Source organism: Equus asinus, chromosome 8 (assembly GCF_041296235.1).
Source record: "Equus asinus isolate D_3611 breed Donkey chromosome 8, EquAss-T2T_v2, whole genome shotgun sequence".
NCBI lineage: Eukaryota > Metazoa > Chordata > Mammalia > Perissodactyla > Equidae > Equus > Equus asinus.
This window is the reverse complement of record NC_091797.1, coordinates 32,288,180-32,312,372: the sequence shown is the minus strand read 5'-3', so window position 1 is coordinate 32,312,372 and position 24,193 is coordinate 32,288,180. Positions and strand designations below refer to the sequence as shown.

Sequence of the window (24,193 nt, the reverse complement as noted above, 5' to 3'; positions counted from 1 at the left end):
AAATTCCATTCCAAAGAAAACAAGAGTATTTGGAAAACGTCAATGGAAAAGGAGGACGTTAAAATGTAAGGATTCTTTTACGTTCCCTTTGGGAGACATGCCACAACAATAGTGGCCTGTGTTGTTACAGAACACATTCAGAATTGAGATACATTATTCTTTGAACCTTCCGTAGGTCATACAATCCTTCTAGCAATATTTAGCAGAAATTGCAGCTTGCCGATTTGATCATTGTGGCAATAAAAATGCCAAAGAGTAAGGAGTGATGTGTGGTTGGAAATTTTTTAAAAGTTAGGATAAAATATGTAAGGTATTTACATGCATGGGAACACTTGGGTAATATGTTCTAGGGCAGAGGGAGAGCGATCCTCAGGTCACACCTGACCAATGAATGATATGAGTTCTAACAACATCTTTGAACACACGATGGAGAGAGATGCTTCAGTCAGCAGTTTGGAATCTTCTCTTCTCTTTCGGTGTATTGGGTAAGTATGAGTTGCATAGTCATGGGCCCTCAAACGTGGAACATACGAAAGAAGTGTTAAGTTAGGATGCTTTTCAGAAATACGTATAGATTGAAACCCATACGCCTATCACCGTATTGTCCTTTGTTTCGCCAACTTCTTAGTGAAACTCTGGGAAGTGTCTGCAGGAACGAAGAAGCCAATGTTTCCAGGGATGGCATGGGATGAAATGCAAATAGCAGGAATGGTAGTGGATGGAGGGAAGAGGAATGGTAACTGATAGAACTTAAATGAACGAATCCAAACACTTTCCAATTTCCCTGGGAACTGTGAACACCCAGGAGAAGTGCGTGCAAAGGGATGGTTTAGAGATAAAATGGCAGCGAATCTCCAAGAGGCCAAGAAACCTGTCATCCTAAAGACCCATCGAAGTAGAGGGATATCAGAAACTTACCGAACTTTTTCTTACGTTCCTCTGAAAAACAAATAGCAAAGTCCAACGTCAATTTCACAGGATAGAAACGCAAAAACAACTTCAAATTTCTTAAAATTCAGTATCTAAAATTACCACTTTCAAGGTGTAACTGACCTCACTGTCAGACACCCACATAGACTCACACATATACACAATCACTGACACACACAGAAAGAGACATACACAATGACTCAAGTAAACAGTGGAATGCATCAAAGGAGCTTATCTTTGTCCTGTTCAGTCTATGCTGAGAAGTAAAGGAAGAAAGGAACAATTTATTGCAAAGGAAGGTACATTGCCAGGATGGGAGGAGCATAGACATTTGAAACCCTTTCTTAGTTTAGTATGTGATGCAAATTGACCCATACTTGTACGATTCAGAACCTTCAGTTTCCAAAGGACATCTCACCCATCAGAGCCACAGTTGCTTTACCTCCCTCCACTCCTTGGTGCAAAAGTAAGTACGATAGGAAAAGAAACCATGAAAGGAAGAATGATAGGACTTCTAGGATTAACAATATGAATTAGTCCTCTTTTGTCAAGTTTTCATGTGTTTCAGAAGACGATGCAGACATGCACACCTACATGAGACAGGGACTCCAAAAGTGATGAGGAAGCGGACAGTAAAGGCACCCATCTGTCCCAATCTCTATCTGGCCCTGTAGCCATATGAAATGTGCTATGTACTTTGAAGAGATAAATTTGTAAATTCCATTCCAAAGAAAACAAGAGTATAACTGGAAAACGTCATTGGAAAAGGAGGATGTAAACATGTAAGGATTCTATTACGTGTTCTTTGCGAGACATGCCAGGACAATAGCTGCCTGTGTTGTTATGTAAAGTTTTAAGAATTCTGATATATTATTTTTGTAATTTCCACCACATTTATAATCCTCCTACAAATATTTTGAGAAAATTGCAGCCTCCTACTTTTATTCTCATGGCAATAAATTTGGCAGATATCAAAGAGTAAGTTATATGATTGGAAATTTTTTAAAAGTTAGGACCATTCTTGTAACATATTGAGGTACATGCGAACATTTGGATAACTTGTTTGAGGGCCAAGCAATGGTGACCCTAAGGTCCCTTGACCCTGGAGTTTTATCAGATATAACAAACACTTTGAAACACAATTTACACAGCTATTTCACTCAGCACGTTTTGGTCTTCTCTCCTCTTTAAGTTTTTCGTGAAGCACCGATTGTATATTCATGGGCCCTCAAACTTTGAGTATATGAAATAAGTCTTAAGTTTGGATGTTTTTCCAAAATATTGATAGGACAGAAATTATTTGCATATGAACATATTGCCCTTCATCTCACCAACTTCTTAAAGCAACTCTGCGAAATATCTGCAAGACAGAAGATGCCACTGTTATGGGGAAGACACCATATGCAATTAATATAGAAGGAAAGAAAGTGGATGGAAGGTAGAGAAACCAAAACCGACAGAAGTTATAATGGGAGAAGTCCCACAGCATACAATTTGGGTGGGACTAGTAACCACCCAGGAGAAGTGCATGCAAATGGATGGCGTATAGATAAAAAGGCAAAGAATCTTAAAGACACCAAGAAACCAGTTGTTTTAAAGAGCTTTGGGAGTAGATGGATATTAGAAAATTTACCAAGTTTTTCCTGAGGTTCTTCTGAAAATAAAAAGGAAAGACTGGGGCTGGCCCGTGGCGCAGTGGTTAAGTTCTCACGTTCTGCTTCTCGGTGGCCCGGCGTTCGCCGGTTCAGATCCTGGGTGTGGACATGGCACCGCTTGGCAAAAGCCATGCTCTGGTAGGCGTCCCACGTATAAAATAGAGGAAGATGGGCATGGACATTAGCTCAGGGCCAGTCTTCCTCAGCAAAAAGAGGAAGATTGGCAGTAGTTAGCTCAGGGCTAATCTTCCTCAAAAAAAAAAAAAAAAAAGGAAAGACTAATGTCAGTTTCACTGGATATAAATAGGAAAACAAAGTATAATTTATTGAAACATTAATGTTTTAAATTAACACCATCAAGATGTAGATGACCACACTCACACACACACACCTATACACACTGGCTGAGAGCTCAGTTTAATCCAAGACATTCTACCAAAAACGAATTGGGGAGTAATGGAATGAATTTAACGAATTGAGAAAATATTTGGAAATAATAATTTTGGTGGTTATCTTTAAAACATATTTTTGCTCTCTTTTTACAGTTTTTGGGTGTCTATTATTTGGTTTGTCATCTCTAATATGGTCTTTGCCTGCTGTTAAATACTTATAGTCAATTCTCACTATTGCAATATGTACATCATTGTGTAAAATCATCACAAACACTGAATTAAAGTATGCTGAAATACTGCTCTTATGGACAATATAAGGTTAGGTTCCTGGGTGCCTCTTCATGACCACCTTCTGCATATTTAATGCACAACATTGTTGTATTTAAGTTTCTGTTTTAGCTCATGTCCGAATGAAGCTTTTCTCTACCATATCACATGAAAGGAAGGAAAACGACCTATTGTTTTTCATGCTTTATTAAGATATATTTGGCATATATAATCGTTAGTTTAATGTTTCAATGTGTAAATATGATATATGTATATATTTTTGAAATGACTGTTACAAATAGACTAGTTAACGTATGCTTCACTTCACAATGTTACAATTGTTTTCTGTTAATTATTTTTCAGAGATAATTTACCAAATGTTTTTGAAGCTTTGCTCAAAATTAAAATTGAAAGAGTAAGTAAATATCATGATAAACAAATATGGTGGAAATTCACATTTTTTGAAAAATGTGAATGTAAATTTAAAACAATGGAGATACATAGAAGCATATAGTACAGAAACAGTGGTGGGAAGCTCACTTTTTTCCTTAAAAATATACTATATTAAGTTAAAATTAGGAAAAAGGAGTGAATTTCCAGAATTAAGAAAAAAATTAGGAATCTGGTGGTTACCTATAAATATGTTCTCAGTTTCATTTTTATTTTAGGCCTTTATCATTCAAGTTGTTAGCTTTAATGAGTTCTTTGGCTCCCACCAAACATATAAACTCTTCTCCATTATTGCAGTAGCTACGTTGTATAAAGCCACCGCAAACACTGAATTAAAGAACATTAAATCACTGCTGCTGCAGCAATTGAGGGCTTTGTTCTTTGTTCCTCTGTTCACAAAATTTTCATCAACGGACCGATACGTAATTTTGGTTTTAGTGTTTTTCTATAGTGATCATTGGGAAGACAGAATAAACTATTGTTGATAGGGAAGGAAGACTGTCAAATGTAAAAAGAAGGATTGGCACGATGGAAAGGCAGGGAAGGATAATTTAGGAGAACTTTAGATGACAGAAGTTTGGAAGCCAAAAAATGAATAGGGAAAGTAGACATTCAGAAGGGAGAACCAAGAGATGGCATCCAAGTGTGGAAACAAGAGATGTCATCATAATGAGAAAAGAGAAAGAAAAGGCATCATAATGCATGAATAAGGGTTGTCAGAGAATATTTATTGAGTTTTTCTGAAAAAGGGGAGGAGGTGGAAATAAATTTACTAAACTGAGAGAATAAATGAGAAACATTATCCTGGTGATTACCTTATATTAATCTATTTTATAATTTTCTTGGCCCCTTTTACATTGCTTAGGTTTTTATTATTTAGTTTCTTGTATTTAAATATGATTTTTGACTTCCTGTAAGTTTTTGTAAATAAGTAAAAAGATACATTCTTGCTAATTACACATATGTTCAAAAGTATGTATATTATACAAACATAAAATACATATCTATGAAGTAATTTTCAAACAGATTGTATTGACACAGTTATTTTGAAATTATAATTTCAAAAACTTCCCAACCTTCATAAATATATCTGGTTCAACACATACCTCTGAAGAAGTGCTGTAAAACTTTTTTTATGAAAGGGGGCCAGCCTGGTGGCGCAGTGGTTCGGTTTGAATGTTCTGCTTCAGCAGCCCGGGGTTTGCCGATTCAGATCCTGGGTACAGACCTATGCACTGTTTGTCAAGCCATGCTGTGGCAGGCGTCCCACATATAAAGTAGAGGAAGATGGGCACTGATGTTAGCTCAGGGCCAGTCTTCCTCAGCAAAAAGACGAAGATTGGTGGCAGATGTTAGCTCAGCCTAATCTTCCTCAAAAAAAAAAAAACCCACAACTTTTAAAGTTCTCTTCATTTGAAAAATCTTGGTAAATTATTTTTGCATGCGTTACAAGAATTTAGAAAGCAAATAACTCCAATGAATGCTTACAAATAGTTTTTCAAGTCTGGTGGTTTTGTTTTTACTTTGAAAAATATTGCAAGCGGATCCAATTGAATCATTAGCTGGTTCATCATGAACAACTATTTTTGATAATTGATTAATATGTAATTTTGAGCATTTAGGTGGGAAGAAATTCAGAAAGATTGAGTGAAGTCATCATAATTAAACTAATTTTCTCTCATCAACTTATTTATGTGAATACTTTTTTCAGCATTCCTATATATTAAAAAAGAATGAAGAATATCAGTAAATCTCTTGTTGAATAATAATTCTTATATTAGGAAGAAATAGAATAAAATATGAGAATTAAAATAAAATAAAATATAAAGATATGAAAATGGTATAAGATTCCTAATTGCTACACAAATGTTTGTTCATGATTTTAAAAATTAACGTGAGAATAAGAGTAAGCCCTTATTATTTATCCCTCATTGAAAAATTCCTGGTTCAAAGACTCAAAAGGAAGAACAACTTGAAGAATTAATCTTTGTGAATATTAAAATATGAATAAAAGAAGAAACAGTGCTACAGTTGGAAAGAGCAAAGTGGTGGACAAGATCAGGTTAAATATACTTAGGAATACCTTAGTAATACAAAAAAAGCAAAAGCAGATTGAACCTCAAGGTTTTCTTTGACCAATGAAGTACATTGGCATTGCTCATTTATAAAGGCCTATGGAAAGAAGACATTAACTCAGCCTCTTTATTGCCTATTCTCTTCTAATGGAAGATTGGATCAGGATTATCTGCACAGCAATGGGAACACCACTCAAAAGACATGGTAGAGAACCTGAGTTAAAGTTTTCCACATGTGGCAGTGTTAAGATGGTGGCATAGGTAGACTCTGAACTCACCTCCTCCCAGAGACACAATGAATTTACAACTACTCTTGGAACAATTATCCCTGAGAGAAAACTGAAAAATGGATAAAAAGAACCCCCATAAGAAGGGACAGTGCTGACTGAGTTGGAAGAGGCAGAAATTCCTTTCTGGAGAGAAAAAGGCCACTTCCAGGCGTGGCACTTCATGGCTGGCCAGGAGCAATCTTAAGATATGAATCCTTCTATGGAGGAGTGGGGAATCTGAGCAGAGGAGTGTTACCACAATAAGCAGCTTTTGGACCCAGCACAACTGAGACAAGTATCATAATATCTGGCTTTGCTGGCTATTAATTACAACGAGGAATAGCCTCAGAAAAGCTATCAGACATAAGGGGGGAAAAGCCTTCTCTTAAAGGGCCCACACACAAATTTGCACATTTCAGAAAGCAACCTAAAATCAGTAGAAAGAAAGGTGCACAGTTCTTTGGTGAAAAGACACTCCCTGATAGGCTCTGGGTGCATCTCAGTGAGAGGTGAGACCTCTCCAGGGACTGAGACATTGGTTGCAGCCCATTATTGTGACCTACTACAAGTGTGCTGACACAGATGCTGGCAGATTCAATTTGAATTTTCCCCAGGTCTGTTAGCACAGGGACCTGCCCCACCCTCTAGAGCATCAACTTAACCCAGCTCAGCCAGGTCAGGCAGCCCACTGTAGGGACTGGCTCCACCCAACAGCAAGACCTTGGGCAACTTCTGGGCCCACATAGGTCAGGTTCCTAGAACCACTGCAGCTGGGCAAGTGGGTCTGCCTCTGTGTGGCAGGGCATGCACTAGAGGTGGGCCTTCATTGGTGGAGTGTGTGGGGCCTCTGAACCAGGGTGACTGCATCCAATTCAGTGGGCTGGGGCTTGCACACAGGGCAAGACTGTGTTGATGGGGTGTGTGGACATTTGGGCAGTGGGACTTAGCTGCAGCAGACTTGCGCTTCTCAAACAGTCACACAGGGGATCATCTCCACCTTCTAAAGCCTGAAATAATTGAGTGCTCCCATGTCTGGGGCTGTCCCCACTCAGCTGCCGTCCTAAGAGACCTGACAACAGCCTTGCAGACTGGACACCTACAGCAATTGTAAGCCCCTGACCCTAGCAACCAGTCACACTGGGGACCTATTCACTCAAGAGAAAAACTGCAATAGTAATGTGCTATTAGAACTTGAAGTCAACTGAGCTGGGACTCCTCATGCCTGATAAAGTCATTGTAGGGTCCATAGTAGCTACATGCCACTGAGAATTACAACCAGCTGGTCAGGGAGACAACCTGGTATTCCTGGGCAGCTGCAGCAAGAGCAACTCTGCCACAACAGAAGGAGACATGTAGCCCACATAAGGGACACTCCTGTAACATTTGAAACTGCTGCTGCTGGGCCTCATAAGGCATCTCTTACATCAGGCCGCCTCTCCAAAATTGTAAGACATAGCTGACCTACCTAATACATGGATATAAGCACAGAGAAAGGGGAGAAATGAGGAGACAAAGGAATAGATTCCAGGTGAGGAAATAGGACAAAGTTCCAGAAAAAGAACAAAACAACACAGAGGTAAACAATCTAGCTCACAAAGAGTACAAACTAAAGGCCATAAGGATGCTCACTGATCTTGGGAGAAGAATGGATGAACTCAGTGAGAACTTCAACAAAGAACTGGAAAATATAAAAAAGAACCAATCAGAAATGAAGAATACAATACTGAAAATGAAAAATTCACTAGAAAGACTCAATAGCAGAGTAGATGACACAGAAGAATGGATCAGTGAGCTGGATGAAAGGCTAGAGGAAATCACCCAAGCTGAACAGACAAAAGAAAAAGAATTAAAGAGAAAAAGAACCGTCTAAGGGGCCTCTGGGACTACACCAAGGGCACTGACATCTGTATTATAGGTGTCCCAGAAGGAGAAGAGAGAGATAAAGGGGAAGAGAATCTGTTAGAAGAAATAATAGCTGAAAACTTTGCTAACTTAAGGAAGGAAACAGACATCGAGGTACAGGAAGCACAAAGAGCACCAAACAAGATAAACTCAAAGAGGTCCATACCAAGACACATTACAATCAAAATGTCAAGAATGAAAGATAAAGAGAGAATCCTAAAACTACAAGAGAAAGGCAACCAGTTCCTTACAAAGGAAACCCCATAAGGCTATCAGCTGACATCTCAGCAGAAATCTTACAGGCTAGAAAGGAGTGGCATGATATATTTAGAATGTTGAGGGGAAAAAAACTACAGATATGAATTCTCTAAATGGCACGATTTTCATTCAGAATGGAAGGATAGATAAAGAAATTCCCAGACAAGCAAATCTGAAGGAGTTTATTATCAAGAAATCAACCTTATGAGAAATGCTAAAGGGACTTATTTAAGTGGGAAAAAGAAGACCACAAATAGGAATAAGAAAAGTATTTTTAAAAAAGCAGTAAAATCAATGGTAAAGGCAAACATACAGTAAAGGTAGCCGATCAACCACTTATGAGGCTAATATGAAGTTCAAAAGGCAAAAGTACTAAAATTATCTATTTCCATGATCAGAATGTAACACATACAGACACACAAAAAAAGAGGTTAGGTAATGATATCAAAAACATAAATTGTGGGATTAGGGGAGTAAAAGATAGAACTTTTGGCAAGAGGACAAACTGAAGAGACCATCAACTTAATATAGATTGCAATATATGTAGGTTATTATTATTATATATGAACCTCATAGTAATCACAAACCAGAAACCTATAATAAATACAGAAAAAATTAACAGAAAGGAACCCAAGCATAATACTAAAGAAAGTCATTAAACCACAAGGGAAGAGAAAAAGAGAAGAAGAAAGAAACAGGAGGAACTACTAAAACACCCAGAAAAAAAAAAGTGGCAATAAGTCCATTCTTATTAACAGCTATTTTAAATTTCAATGGACTAAATGTTCCAATCAAAAGGCATTGGGCGGCTGATTGGATAAAGACAGTGACCCATATTTGTGCTATACAAGAGACACACTTCAGAACTAAAGACACTGACAAACTGAAAGTGAAGGGATGGAAAAGATATGCCATGCAAATGGCGATGAAAAGAAAGCTGGAGTAGCAATACTTAGACAAAATAGAGTTTGAAACAAAAACTGTAATAAGGAACAAAGAAGGACACTATATAATGGTAAAGGTAACACTCCAAAAAGAGGATAGAACACTTGTAAATATCTATGTACCCAACCTAGGAGCACTTAAATATATAAAGCAGTTATTAACAGTCATGAAATGAGAAATAGCAACACAATAACAGTAGAGGACTTTAACACTCCACATACACCAATGGATAGATCATCCAAACAGAAGATCAATAAGGAAACATTGGCCTTAAATGACACATTAGACCAGATGGACTTAGATATATACAGAATATTCCACCCCAAAACTGCAGAATACACATTCTTTTCATATGCACATGGGAATTTCTCCAGGATTGATCACATATTAGACCACAAAACAAGTCTCAATAGATTCAAGAAGATTGAAATAATATAAAGCATCTTTTGTGACCACAACCGTAAGAAATTAGAAATCAACTATGGGAAGAAAATCAGAAAACCCACAAATAAGTGGAGATTAAAAAATGCTACTGAATAACGATTGTGTCAATGAAGAAATCAAAGGAGAAATAAAAAAAAATACCTGGAGAGAAATGAAAATATGTCATGCCAAAATTTATGGGATACAGCAAAAGCAGTTCTGAGAGGGAAGTTTATAGCAATACACACCTACCTCAACAAAGGAGAAAAATCTGAATTCAACAGGGTACTACTGCACCTAACCGAAGTGGAAAAAGAAGAACAAACAAAGCCCCAAATTGGTAGAAGTAAGGAAATAATGCAAATCAGAGCAGAAATAAGTGAAACAGAGACTTAAGAAAAGAGAGAGAGAGAAAAAAATCAATGAAACCAAGAGCTGGTTCTTTGAAAAGATAAACAAAATCAACAAACCTTCAGCCAGACTAACCAAGTTGTAAAAAGAGAAGTCTCAACTAAATAAAATCAGAAGTGAAAGAGGGGAAATTACAATAGATACCTCAGAAATACAAAAGATTATAAAGGAATACTGCAAAACCTCTATGCCAACAAATTAGATAATCTAGGAGCAATGTATAAATTCTCAGATTCATAAAACCTTCCAAAACTAAATTAAGAAAAAATAGAGAATTTGAATAGACCAATCAGCAGTAAGGAGATCAAGACAGTCACCAAAATTCTCCCAAAATATCAAAGTCCAGAAACAGACAGCTTCCCTGGTGAATTCTACCAAACATTCAAAGCAAACTTAATACCTACGCTTCTCAAACTCTTACAAAATTTGAAGAGGAGGGGAAGCTTCCTAACTTATTCTACCAGGCCAACATTATCCTGATACCAAAACCATACAAGGACAACACAAAAAAAGAAAATTACAGGCCAATATCACTGATGAACATTGGTGCAAAAACCCTCAACAAAATACTAGCAAATTGAACACAACGATGCATCAAAACAATCATACACCATGATGAAGTGGAATTTATTCCAGTGATGCAGGGGTGGTTCAACAACTGCATATCAGTCAATGTGATACACCACATTAGCAAAATGAATGATAAAAATCACACGATCATCTCAATAGATGCAGAGAATGCACTTGACAAGATACAGCATACATTTATGATGAAAACTCTGAATGAAATGGGTATAGAAGGAAAATACCTCAACATAATACAGGCCATATACGACAAATGCACAGCTAATATAATTCTCAATGGAGAAAAACTGAAAGGTAATCCTTTAAGAATAGGAACCAGACAAGGATGCCCACTTTCACCGCTCTTATTTAGGCCAGTATTGGAAGTCCTGCCAGAACAATCAGGCAAGAAAAAGAAATAAAAGGGCTCCAAATTAGAAAGAAAGAAGTCAGGGACTGGCCCCGTGGCTGGGTGGTTAAGTTCGCGTGCTCTGCTGCATGGGGCCCAGTGTTTCGTTGGTTCGAATCCTGGGTGCAGACATGGCACTGCTCATCAAACCACGCTGAGGCAGTGTCCCACATGCCACAACTAGAAGGACCCACAACGAAGAATATACAACTATGTACCTGGGGGCTTTGGGGAGAAAAAGGAAAAAATAAAATCTTTAAAAAACAAAAAAGAAAGAAAGAAGTGAAACTGTCATTATTTGCAGATAACATGATTTTATATATAGAAAACCCTAAAGAATCTGCCAAAAAGTCTTTAAGAACTAATAAATGAATATTGTAAAGTTGCAGGATAAAAATCAACATAAATATCTCAGTTGTGCTTCTATACACTGAGAACAAAGTAGCAGAAAGAGAAATTAAGACTACTATCCCCCTTATAATTGCAACAAGAAGAATAAAAAACCTAGTAAACTTAACCAAAAAGGTGAAAGACCTTTACATAGAAAGCTATTAAACATTGTTGAAAAAAATAGAAGACACAAAGAAATGGAAAGCTATTCCATGCTGTTGTACTGGAAGAATTAACATAGTTAAAATGTCCATTCTTCCTACAGAAATCTACAGATTCAATGCAATCCATGTCAAAATTCCAATAACATTTTTCACAGAAATAGAACAACAATTCCTAAAATTTACATGGAAAAACAAAAGACCCTGAATAGCCAAAGTCACCCTGAGAAAAAAGAACAAAGCTGGAGGTATGACACTCCCTGATTTCAAAATATACTACAAAGCTATAGTAATCAAAACAGCATGGTAACGGCACAAAAACTGACACAGAGATCAATGGAACAGAATCTAGATCCCAGAAATCAACCCACACACTTGTGGACAGCTAATTTTCAACAAAGGAGCCAAGAATATACAATGGTGAAAGGAAAGTCTCTTCAATAAATGGTGTTGGGAAAACTGGACAGCCACATGCAAAGGAATGAAAGTAGACCTTTATCTTACATCATATACAAAGAATAACTCAATTGATTAAAGACTCGAATGTAAAACCTGAAACCATGAAACTTCTAGAAGAAAACATAGGCAGTACGCTCCTCAACATCAGTCTTAGCAGCGTATCTTCAAGTACCCCATCTGATCAGGCAAGGGAAACAATAGAAAACATAAACAAATGGGAGTACGTCAAAATAAAATTTTTCTGCACAGCACAGAAAGCATCAAGAAAACAAAAAGGCAAACTAACAATTGGGAGAAAATATTTGCAAACCATGTATCTGATAAGGGGTTAATATTAAAAATAGACAACTCATACATCTTAACACCAAAAATCTAACAACCCAATTTAAAAATGGGCAAAAGATCTGAACAGACATTTCTCCAAAGAAGATATACAGATTGCAAACAGGCACATGAGAAAAGGTTTAACATCACCAATTATCAGGGAAATTCAAATCAAAGCTATAATGAGATATCACCTCATGCCTGTCAGAATGGCTATAATTAACAAGACAGGAAACAATAAGTGTTGGAGAAGATGTGCAGAGAAGGGAACTCTCATACACTGCTGGTGGGAGTGGAAACTGGTGCAGCCACTATGGAAAACAGCATGGATATTCCTCAAAAAATTAGGAATAGAACTACCATACCGTCCAGTATTCCACTGCTGGGTAATTATCCAAAGAACATGAAAACATGAATGCATAATGCTATATTCACCCCTATGTTCATTCCAGCATTATTCACAATAGCGAAGACTTGGGAGAAGCCTAGGTGCTCATCAAGGGATGAAATGATAAAGAAGATGTATATATACTCAATGGCATGCTCCTCTGCCATAAAAAAGGATTAAATCTGGCCTTTTGTGACAACATGGATGGATCTTGAGGGTATCATGCTAAGTGAAATAAGTCAGATGGGGAAAGTCAAATACGCTATGATCTCACCCATAAATGGAAGATAAAATCAACAACAAACAAACACATAGAGACAGAGATTGGTTTCATGGTTACCAGAGGGGCAGGGTGAAGGGAGGAAAGCAAAAGGCATGATTAGGTATATCTGTATGGTGAGGAATTATAATTAGTCTTTGAGTGATGAACGTGATGTAATCTACACAGAAATTGAAACATAATGATGTACACCCAAAATTTATATAATGTTATAAACCAATGTTACTGCAATAAAAGAAGTGTGTGTGTGTGTATGTGTGTGTTTAAAACAAGAAAACTACAAAAAACATTTTCCAGAAAACATCTTGAATGGAAATAACCATGTTCTTCTTAGTCAAATTCTCTTCATTGAACCATGCTTGTAATTATGATATAGTCATTATTTTGAACAAAACAGCAACATAGAATATATAGGAAATAAAAATAAATGAGAGGCATTTGGGAAACGCTGGAAAGGGAAAAAAAGATGGTAGACTCCCTTGAAGGAGCTTAAAGTTGAAAAACGTAGAAAAGTTCAAATCCAGAAAAGGGAATAACCAAGGTGAGTCATACAGATGAAAATACTAGAAATGTCATGGAGAAAACATTGGAAAAAACCTCTAAGAGATACATTAGTAAAGGGTCATGGAAAGAAAGTTTCTAGTACTTTACTTTGAAAATGAAATGGGAAAGCTCATGTAAATATTAATACAAATTATTATAAATAAAATGCAAATTAAAATGAAAAATTCTTATCTGTAAGGAGAGAAGACTAGAGCAAGGCTAAAGGTACAATTTGTAAAGAACAAGCAGTAACTCATTTTATACAGGCTATGTGTATGTTCAATATTTCGTGGTTTGGCCATTGCTAATGTTGTATGTGTTCATACATGAATACAGATGGTCTTATTTTTGTCTTGATCCACCATGGTCACAGAATGGCCTTATCTGATGTTAATATCCCATGAAATAGTTTATTTTCAAAGGAAAACACCAAAACATAGCTGTGAGTGCCAGTCCAGCTTGCAATAACACCCAGGCTGAGCTAATAGTACTAGGTCAGGTCCAGGATGTCAGAGACAGTTTCCTTTATCTATTATTTATCTCTAACTCTGTCTATCTATCTATCTATCTATCTATATATCTATCTATCTATCTATCTGTCTAACTCTGCAGAAGTATGCCTGAGCCCATTATACAACAAATTCAAGATAATGATTACCTTGAACAGTGAGAGTATAAGAATGGTATCATAGAGTGTTTTAAGTGAACTTTAAAGGTATCTATAATAAGTTTAAAGAAACTTGAAGGAAAATAGAAAAATAATATGATTTTACAAAAGTGAATAGATGAATATTTATTATATTACCTTCTATAATTTTCTATTTGCTTTAAGTATTTTGACAAAATCAAAAGTATCATGATGTACAAATAAAAGAGTATGTAAATATCTTAAAGGATTAACTATAATAATTTAAAATTCCAGTAATGCAATAAATGATGGTAGCTATTGGGATATAGAACCCATGCATTCTTTCAATATTAATTCAGTTAATTATTATTCTTTGAACACTTGCAATATATCAGGTATATTATGCTAAATACTAGAGAAAATGTTCTCCACACACTGAGTCTATGTGCCTTGAGGAACTTGCAGTGCCAGAACGGAGACAAATATGAAGCTTACATTCAAAATAAACTTCATTAAGAGATATGAAAAAATATTAGGGTGTATACAATTGCTGCTCTCTAACTATTAGGTATGATGATATAGAGGTATATTTGTAGTCAATTAAAATATCAATTGAGGGATATAAAAACAAATTACAGCAGAGTATGATCACATTTCTAATATGTGTAAACATGAAAGCTATTACAAATATAAAGTATTTTAAGAAACCAAAGGTCATATACCACTTAATGCCATTGAATTGACCTCAACCGCTACCACACATTAAATGTTTACTCTCTATACTATGAAAATGACAAAACTTACCTATTAACTATTGCTCTTAGGTAAGCAAGGCTAACAACTGTGCTCACTTTCTTCAGAGAGAGCCTTTAAAATTATGGCATAAATTTGAGAGTGACATCAGCAAGATGGTAGAGTAGGAATCACTGGACCCTCCTTCTCCCCCAACAGACTGATTTAACAAAAGTCTCCTGCACTCCAGGTAGACACAACAAGACTCACCAAAGCTGGAAGTGAGACTTTGGACACCACTTATCAGAATTCCTGCCACTGGCACAACATCATATGATAAGAAGAGACCTCCCCTGGCTCCCATATTCTCCCATGGGAATGAAGGGATTGGTTCATGTGTCTAGCACCCCAACTTTTACAAGGGGGCTCCCCAGAGGACTCGCTTCCATTTTGCTTGTCTTGGAGCTCTGGTCAGTCCTGCACAGTCTATCTGCCAGGAGAGAATGGAGATGGCAATTTGGACTGGTAGATGCTATATAACTTCTGCCTGGATCAGTACAGAATAAATGGACTAAAAACACAGCTGCCTACTTCTCTCTCAAGAGAAAAAGAGCTGGTAGATGCCCCAGATCTTTGACCAGGCTGATCGGTGGGAGTCTTGTGTATAAGGCTAGTCAGTGAAGATTGTTAAAGACGCCTGCTTTGTTTCATGTACAGACACCAACACAAAGAGTTAAGAAAAATAAAAAGCAGGCAAAGATGTTCCAAACAAAGGATCAAGATAATTCCCTAGAAACCAACCTTGTTGAAATGGACCCATATGATTTACCTGACAGAGAATTCAAAACAACTGTCATAAAGATGCTCACAGATGTCCAGACAAGAATTCATGAACAAAGTTTGAATTTCAGCAGAGACAAAAAATAATTAAAAGTACTGAGTAGAAATCATGGAGTTAAAGACCACAGTAACTGAACTGAAAAATTCACTAGAGGATTTCAACATCAGACTGGATTAAGCAGAAGAAAGAATCAGTGAGCTCAAAAACAAGTTATTGGAAATAACTGAATCAGAGGAGCAAAAAGAAAAAAGAGGGAAGAAGTCTTATGAGACATCTGGGATATGATCTTGCAGACCATTATATGCATTATGGGAGTCCCAGAAGGAGAAGAAAGACCAGAAATCTTCTTCAAAGAAATAATGGCTTAAAAACTCCCCAAATCTGGGGAAAAAAATAACATCCAGATCCACAAGCGCAAATATCACCAAATAAAATGAATCTCAGAATATCCACACCAAGAAACATTACCAAAGAATTGTCAAAAGTCAAAAATGGACAAAGAATTTTCCAGCAGCAAGAGAAAAACAAATAATCACATACAAGGGAACTGCCATAAGAATGTCAGTGTATTTTTTAGCAGAAATATTCTAGGCCCTAAGGGAGTGAAATAATATATATTCTAAGTGCCGAAAGAAAAAAACAAACCCCTGCCAATCAATAATATTATACCTAGCAAAACTTTACTTCAAAATGATGGAGAGTTAAAGACTTCCACACACAAAATAGAGGGAGTTCATCACCCATAGACCTAGCCTTACAAGACATGCTAAAGGGAATTCTTCAAGCTGAAATGAAAGGATGCTAAACAGTAACACATGATAGCATAAGAAAGTAGGAAATACATTGGTAAAGGTAAATATATAGGCAAATACAGTACACTGTATTACTGTAATGGTGATGGAAAAGCAAATTTTAATTCTAGTATAAACATTAAAAGACAAAGAATTAAAAATATCTACAACTAAGAAATAGCTTAAAAGATACACAATAGGAATAGATATGAAATGTGACAACAAAAAATAAAGCATGTGGAGGGAGAAGCAGTTAAAGAGTAGTTTTTCTATGTGAATGAACTTAAGTTTATATCAGCTTAAAAGGGACCATTATAACTATAAGACATATCCTTTAAGCCCCAAGATAACACACACAAAAATACTAGTAGAAATTATACAAAAGAATAAGAGAAAGAGTTCAGAGTATATAAATACAAAAAAAAAAAAAAAAAGAGAGAGAGAATAAAACACGAGATAGCAAGAGAGGAAAAGACAGACAAAGAACTACAAGCTTAATAGAAAACAATTAACAAATCACAGTAATAAACTTTTCCCTATCAATAATTACTTTAAATATAAATAGATGAAAATCCCCAAACAAATAATATAGAGTGGCTGAATGGACAAAACAAGATCCAAGTATATGTTGTCTCACTGGAGAGACTCACTCAAGTTTTAAGGATCCACGTGGCTTGAAAGTGAAAGAATGGAAAAAGATATTCCATGCCAAAGCTAACCAATAGAAAGTAGAAGTGACTACACTTCTATTAGAAAAAATAGATTTAAATCAAAAACTGTCATGTGAGAAAGGAAGGACATTATATAATGATAAAACTGTCAATTCACCAGGAAGATAGAAAAATTATAAATACATATGCACCCAACATCAGGGCCGCTAAATATGTAAAGCAAACATTGACATAGCTGAAAGGAGAAATAGACAGCAATACAAGAATAGTAGGAGACTTGAATACATCATTTTAAAGAATGTATAGATCATCCAGGCAGAAGACAAGAAAGAAAACAGAGTACTTGAATACACTACACACCAGACGGACCTAACATAGACAGAACATTCCACCCAACAGCAGCAGAATACACATTCATCTCAAATGTACATGGAACATTCTCCAGGATAGATCATATGTTAGGTCACAAAACAAGCTGAATAAATTTAAGAAAATTGAAATCATATCAAGTATCTTTTCTAACCACAAAGGTAGGAAACTAGAAATGGATAACAGGAGGAAGGCTATAAAATTCACAAATGTGTGGAAATGAAACAACACACTTTTGAACAGCCATTGGGTCAAAGAAGAAATCAAAGGAAATTAGAAAATACCTTCAGACGGATGAAAATGAAAACACAGCATGCCAAAACTTATGGGATTCAGCAAAAACAGTACTATGGAGACAGTAGTGTATTGCAATAAATGCCTACATTGAGAACGAAGAAATATCTCACATAAGTAACCTAACTGGACACCCCAAAGAGCTTGAAAAAGCAGAACAAAGTAAACCCAAAGTTAGCAGAAGGAAGGAAATAAAAGGTTAGAATAGAAATGTCAAATATATAATAGACATAATCAACAAAACTAGAATTGCTTTTTCAAAAAGATAAAATTGAAAAACTTTTAGCTAGACTAAGAAAAAAGAGAGAAGGCTTAAATACATAAAATTATAAATGAAAAAGGAGACATTACAATTTATGCCACAGGCATAAAAAGGACCTTAAGAGACTGCAATGAATAATTATATACCAAGAAACTATATAATCTAGAAGAAATAGATACATTTCTAGAAATATACAACCTACCAAGACTAAATCATGAAGAAACAGAAAATCTGAAGAGATCTATAACTAGTATGGATATTGAATCAGTAATCAAAAAACTTCCAAGAAAGAAAACATACAACTTAGATGACAACCCACTCCTCAGTGACAACAATGTGTGCCAGGAGACAATAGAGGGGAACAACCGTCAACTTGAATTTTATTGTCAAACTATCATTCAAAGCTGAGGGCACAATGAAGACATTTTCAATCATAAGGGGACTAACCATTCACAGACCCTGCCTCTCTGAAAGAAATCAACTGAGAGGCAGACAAGCATGGAGGTTAAGTACATGTACTCTGGAAACAGATTCCCTGGTTTGCATACCAGCTGAGCCACTTTCTGTGCAACCTTGGGAAAGTCACTTAATACGAATGTGCTTCAGTTTCCTCATCTGAAAAATGGGGATAATAATAGTATCTGTTGTCAGGACTCAATCAGGTCACATATGTAAACTCCTTAAGAATGCCTGGAATGTAGTAAGAACTATACAAGTGTAAAAGTTATTATCATGGTCAGCAAGAAGGAAAAAAAACACAAACAATGTGGGATATAAGAAACAGTGATGAGCATAAAAATGAATAAAATATTTAAGTAAAAATTTACAAAAATATTTGGTAGAATTCACCCATAAAGTCTGGTCTTGGGGTTTTCTAGTTGTTGTCATGAAAACATTTGTCTACTGCAAACTACTCCATCCTACCTAGAAATAGCATTTTATTTGTTCATAAGTAAGAGTGTGCACTTTTAAGATACATAGACTCTCTGTGCACATGTTCTTCATTAATTTATGAGTGCCCCTTTTTCTACAAAGGTGTAGCTGAAACTACATTACATTTAACAAATAGTTTTTTTTGTGTGTGAGGAAGATTGGCCCTGAGCTAGCATCTGTTGCCGGTCTTCTTCTTTTTGCCAGAAGAAGATTGCCACTGAGTTAACATCTGTGTTAATCTTCTTCTATTTCATGTGGGATGCCAACACAGCATGGCTTGACATGCGGTGCTAGGTCCATGCTGAGGATCCAAACCTGTGAACCCCAGACCACCAAAACGGAGCACATGGACTTAATTACTATGCCATGGGGCGAGCCCTGAACAAACAGTTTTTAAAAAGCGCTAGCTTCACTACACATGAACTACAATTAGAATGACCATATATCCCAGTTTGCTTGAGATATTCCAAGATTATGCGTGCTTTCCAAGGATAGCTATTAATAAAACTTGTATTAGCTATCTATTGCTTCATAACAAATTGCCACAAACTTAGTGACTTAAACAAACACACATTTGTTATTTTACAGTTTCTGTGTGCCAGGAACCTGGGCACAGCTTCACTGGTTCCTCTACTTCAGGATTTCTCATGAGGCTACACTCAAGGTTTTGGACACCACTGGCATCTCGATTGGGTAAAAATTTGTTTCCAAGCTCACTTACATGGCTGCTGGCAGAATTCTAATAGTAGAGCTGCCTGTTAGTCAGAGGCTGCCATCAGATTCTTGCCATAGGGGCTTCCCTAACTTGGCCACTTGCTTCATCAAAGACAGAAAAGGAAAGAATATGCTAGAAAGATAGACATAAGAATCTTTTGTAATCTACTAGTTGTATTGATATCCCGTCAACCTTCAGATAGGAAGCAAGTAACTCAAGAGGAGAGCATTACACAAGGCCATGAATATCAAGAGGCAGAGATCATTGGGGGCAAGGTGAGAATTTGAATACAATTGGCCCTTTGAATCTGTGAGCTCTGCATCCCCAGATTCAACTAACCATTGATCAAAAGGCCTACGATGGTTGCATCTGTACTGAACATATACAGACTTCTTTTTCTTGTCATTATCTCCTAAATAATACACTATAACAACTATTTGCATAGTATTTACATTGCATTAAATATTATAAGTAATGTAGAGATGATTTAAAGGTATATGGGGGCATATGTGTAGGTTATATGAAAATACTACGTGATTTTATATAAGGGACTTGAACATACATGGATTTTGGCAACTGAGGGGGTCCTGGAACTAATCCACTGCAGACACTGAGGGGTAACTGTATTGGATAAAATTTGTATCAAATGCCCATATATTTTTGGTTTGTGTTTTCTTGGCAGTAACATCTTTAACAACAAAAATGTACCTATTGTTTTCTATTCAAAATATGACCATAGGTAGACTGTTTATAAACAGGAATTCAACTTAAATATAATACAGAAGAGAACCTTTCTATTATTATTATGATCTTCACTGTTTTTCCTAAACAGCTAACGTCTCATAACACAATTGATGTTGCTTCTTTCCTTTTCTCACCTATTCTACCCATTCTATGAGTTTTATCATAATTTATTAGATTCCATTTTTGACACTTACCTTTTGCATTCTTATTTCCCACGAGAGAGTTTTAAAGTAAAAGTGTTATAAGTATCCCAATGGTGAGTCCAAGGATGATTATAATTTCATCATTCTTTCAAGAATTTTCTGAAAAATAAAACATAGACATGTATAGTTGGATGTATTTTCATTCTTAGTTCCTTTCCATCCCAGAAAAGCCCACTTGGATTTTTCTGCTCCCATATTGGCAGATTGAAGAGTTATCTCTTTGTTTAAACAGTTGAAACACATTTTTGAAAGCCAGGTACTTTCATAGCATTATACTAGCTGCTGTGGGGAACTGTAGAGATAGAAATTACAGATTCTGTGCTCAGGAAGTTTCACTTGACTTTTATGATGTAGTTGGATCTCTGGAGATTCTCCTTAAAAGCTCAGATTCAGCCAAAGAAAAATAGCCTAGAAATGCTTGGCTAATTTAATATAACCACAGAGGACTGAATGAGGGAAGAGGCCTTTAGGCGACAGCTTGCTCTACCCAGTCAAGCCTATATTAACTGAAGTGGAAACTTGTATCAACCCACATCAATATTAAAACTAGAATTGTGAGAAAGACTTTTCCTGCTCATACCTCTAATTCTACTTTTTAACTTCCTATATTTTCTACCACTTAATTTCTCACCTAACTCATCTCTGGATACATAATTGTAGCCTGAGATATAAAACCTTGCATTTCTCTCTCATATTCTCATTGTCCTATAAATTACCCAGTTTCTGTTATTTTCTTTTCTGGCTCTTTTCACTTTTGGCCTTCATTCAATTACCAAAAAATTAGCATAGACTATCAAACATTTCCACAAAGATTTCTCCATTTCCACACAAAAAATGATATTAGAATTTCCCTGGAGAAAAGTACTTAGTCATAGTCTGTCAAGGAGACATACTCAGTTACCCAAAATCTCTCGTCCTTTGATCAGAGAGGAGATTTATCTTTCTAGATCTTGAAGCATGCTTCCAGAATATTGTATTGTATTGATGTACTGCATTAACAAATCTATTTCCTTTTTTTTCACAATCCAGTCAGTGAAGTCACTCTACTCCCATGCTCATTTTTGTATCTGACCTCTGATCACTTTCCAAGATTTATTTAAATTTTTTCCTTAATACTCTGTTTAAACCAAAACAATTTGAAAAAACTCATTGAGGGCACAGTTTAAAGCTGATTATTGGTATACCAGAAGGAGAAGAGATGGAGAAAGGAGTAGAGCCTTATTCAAAGACCTAATGGCTGAGAACTTCCCAAATCTGGGGAAAGAAGGGGACTTGCAAGTATATGAAGCTAATAGAACTCCTAATTACATCAATATAAAAGGAAATTCTCTGAGGTATATAATATTAAAACTGTCAAAAGCTAATGGCAAAGAAAAAATATTAAGGCCAACAAGAGAGAAGAAAGTAACTTACAAAGGAACACCTACCAGGCTTTCAATGGATTTCTCAGCAGAAACCCTACAGGCTAGAACAGAGTGAAATAATATTTTCGAAATACTGAAAGACAAAAATTATCTGCCAAGAGTACTCTTCCAGTGAAATTATCCTTCAGATGTGATGGAAAAATAAAAGCTTTCCCAGACAATGAAAAGCTGAGGAAGTTCATTGCCAGCAGACCTGCCTTACAAGAAATGTTGAATGGGGACCCCCTACCTGAAACAAAAAGGAAAAGATTTACAAAGCTTTGAGCAAGGAGATAAATAAACAATCAGAAAATAACAGGTCTATATCAGAATTAGTTAGTAAACAATTATGACATAAAGGATGAGAAAAAAAGAATCAAAAATAACTATAACCACTTCAATTTTGTCACAAACTCACATCACAAAAAAGAATAATTTGTGACAAAAAAGACATAGAACAGGAAAAGAAAAAGGATGGAATATACAGAGGATAATTGAGACAACAGGCTATCAGAAAAAAAAGACTATCTCAACTATGAAATATTTTATACAAACCTCATGGTAACCACAAAACAAAAAGTTAGAGCAGAGTCACAAATCACAAATAAAGAGAAAACTTAGAATAACATCACAGAAAACAAGCAAACTGAAAGGGCAGCCAGAAATACAAAGACATAAAAAAAAAAGTGGAAATATGGAACAACCAGAAAAACAAAAGATAAAATGGCACTCATATATCAATAATCACTCTAAATCTAAATGGATTGAATTCACCAATCAAAAGAGATAGAGTGGCTGGATAAATGAAAAACAAGACTCAACAATATGCTCCCTCCAGGAAACACATCTCGGCTCCAAAGACAAACATAGGCTCAGAGTAAAGAAATGGAAGATGATACTGCAAGCAAATGGCAAGCAAAATAAAGTGGGTGTAGCCATGATTATATCTGACAAAACAGACTTCAAGATGAAAAAATATAAAGAGAGACAAAGATGGGCATGCCAACAAGAAGACATAACACTTATTAATATATATCATTTAACATAGCAGCACCAAAGTATATAAAACAAATATTAACAGACCTAAAGGGAGAAATTAACAACAACAGAATAATAGAGGACCTTAACACCCCACTTACATCAATGGATAGGTCGTCCAGACAGAAAATCAGCAAGGAAACAGTGACCTTAAAAGAAATACTAGACTAGATAGACTTAATAGATATATGTGTATATATATATAGAACATTCCATCCCAAAACAGCAAAATTCATATTCTTCTCAAGTGCACATGGCTCATTCTCAAAGACAGACCATATATTGAGAAACAAAGCAAGCCTCAATAAATTTAAAATGGAAATCATATCAAGCATCTTTTCTGACCACAGTGCTGTAAAACTAGAAACCAACTTTAAGAACAAAGATGGAAAAGTCATAAATATGTGGAGACTAAACAATATGCTACTGAATAACTACTGGGTCAATGAAGAAATAAAAGGAAAAATAAAAAAATAACTGGAGACAAATGAAAAATAAGATATCAAATTTATGGGATGTAGCAAAAGCAGCACCATGAGGGAAGTTTATAGCAATAGAGGCCTACCTTAAAAAATAAGAAAATCTCAAATAAACAATCTTATGCCATATGTAAAAGAACTAGAAAAAGAACAAACAATGCCTAAAGTCAGTAGAAGAAAGAAATAATAAAAATCATAGTAGAAATAAATGAAATGGAGACTAGAAAAGCAATAGAAAGGATCAATGAAACTAATATCAAGTTCTTTGAGAAGATAAACAAAATTGACAAACCCTTTGCCAGACTCACTAAGAAAAAAAGAGAGGACTCAAATAAATTAAAATTAGAAATGAAAGGGGAGACATTACAAAAGACACCACAGAAATACAAAGGATTATTAAAGAATACTATGAAATGCCATACATCAACAAATTGGATAACCTAGAAGAATTGGATAAATTCTTGGAATCATATAACCTTCCACAAGCAAATCAAGAAGAAATAGGGAATCTGAAAGGACCGATCCAAAGTAAAGAGAATCAAATAGTAATAAAAAACCTTCCCCAAACAAAAGTCTGGGACCAGACAGCTTCTCT

General features: G+C 35.8%; 1 protein-coding gene across 17 annotated transcripts in view; it reads right to left on the bottom strand.

The window, feature by feature from the left end:
* Nucleotides 1-24,193, bottom strand: part of LOC139045858 (E3 ubiquitin-protein ligase TRIM38-like) — a 128,979-nt gene that overhangs the window by 71,201 nt on the left and 33,585 nt on the right. For 12 of the 17 annotated variants that reach the window (XM_070515177.1, XM_070515189.1, XM_070515193.1 and 9 more), the window contains 3 exons: nucleotides 20,670-20,777; nucleotides 2,564-2,835; nucleotides 919-939 (listed from right to left, as the gene is read on the bottom strand). In XM_070515177.1, the coding sequence (XP_070371278.1) occupies nucleotides 919-939; nucleotides 2,564-2,717 (175 nt within the window). In that variant the 5' untranslated portion in view covers nucleotides 2,718-2,835; nucleotides 20,670-20,777. Of the gene's footprint in view, nucleotides 1-918; nucleotides 940-2,563; nucleotides 2,836-4,800; nucleotides 5,066-20,669; nucleotides 20,778-24,193 lie in introns of all 17 variants that reach the window. The other 5 variants (XM_070515178.1, XM_070515183.1, XM_070515180.1 and 2 more) reach the window with 4 other exon arrangements.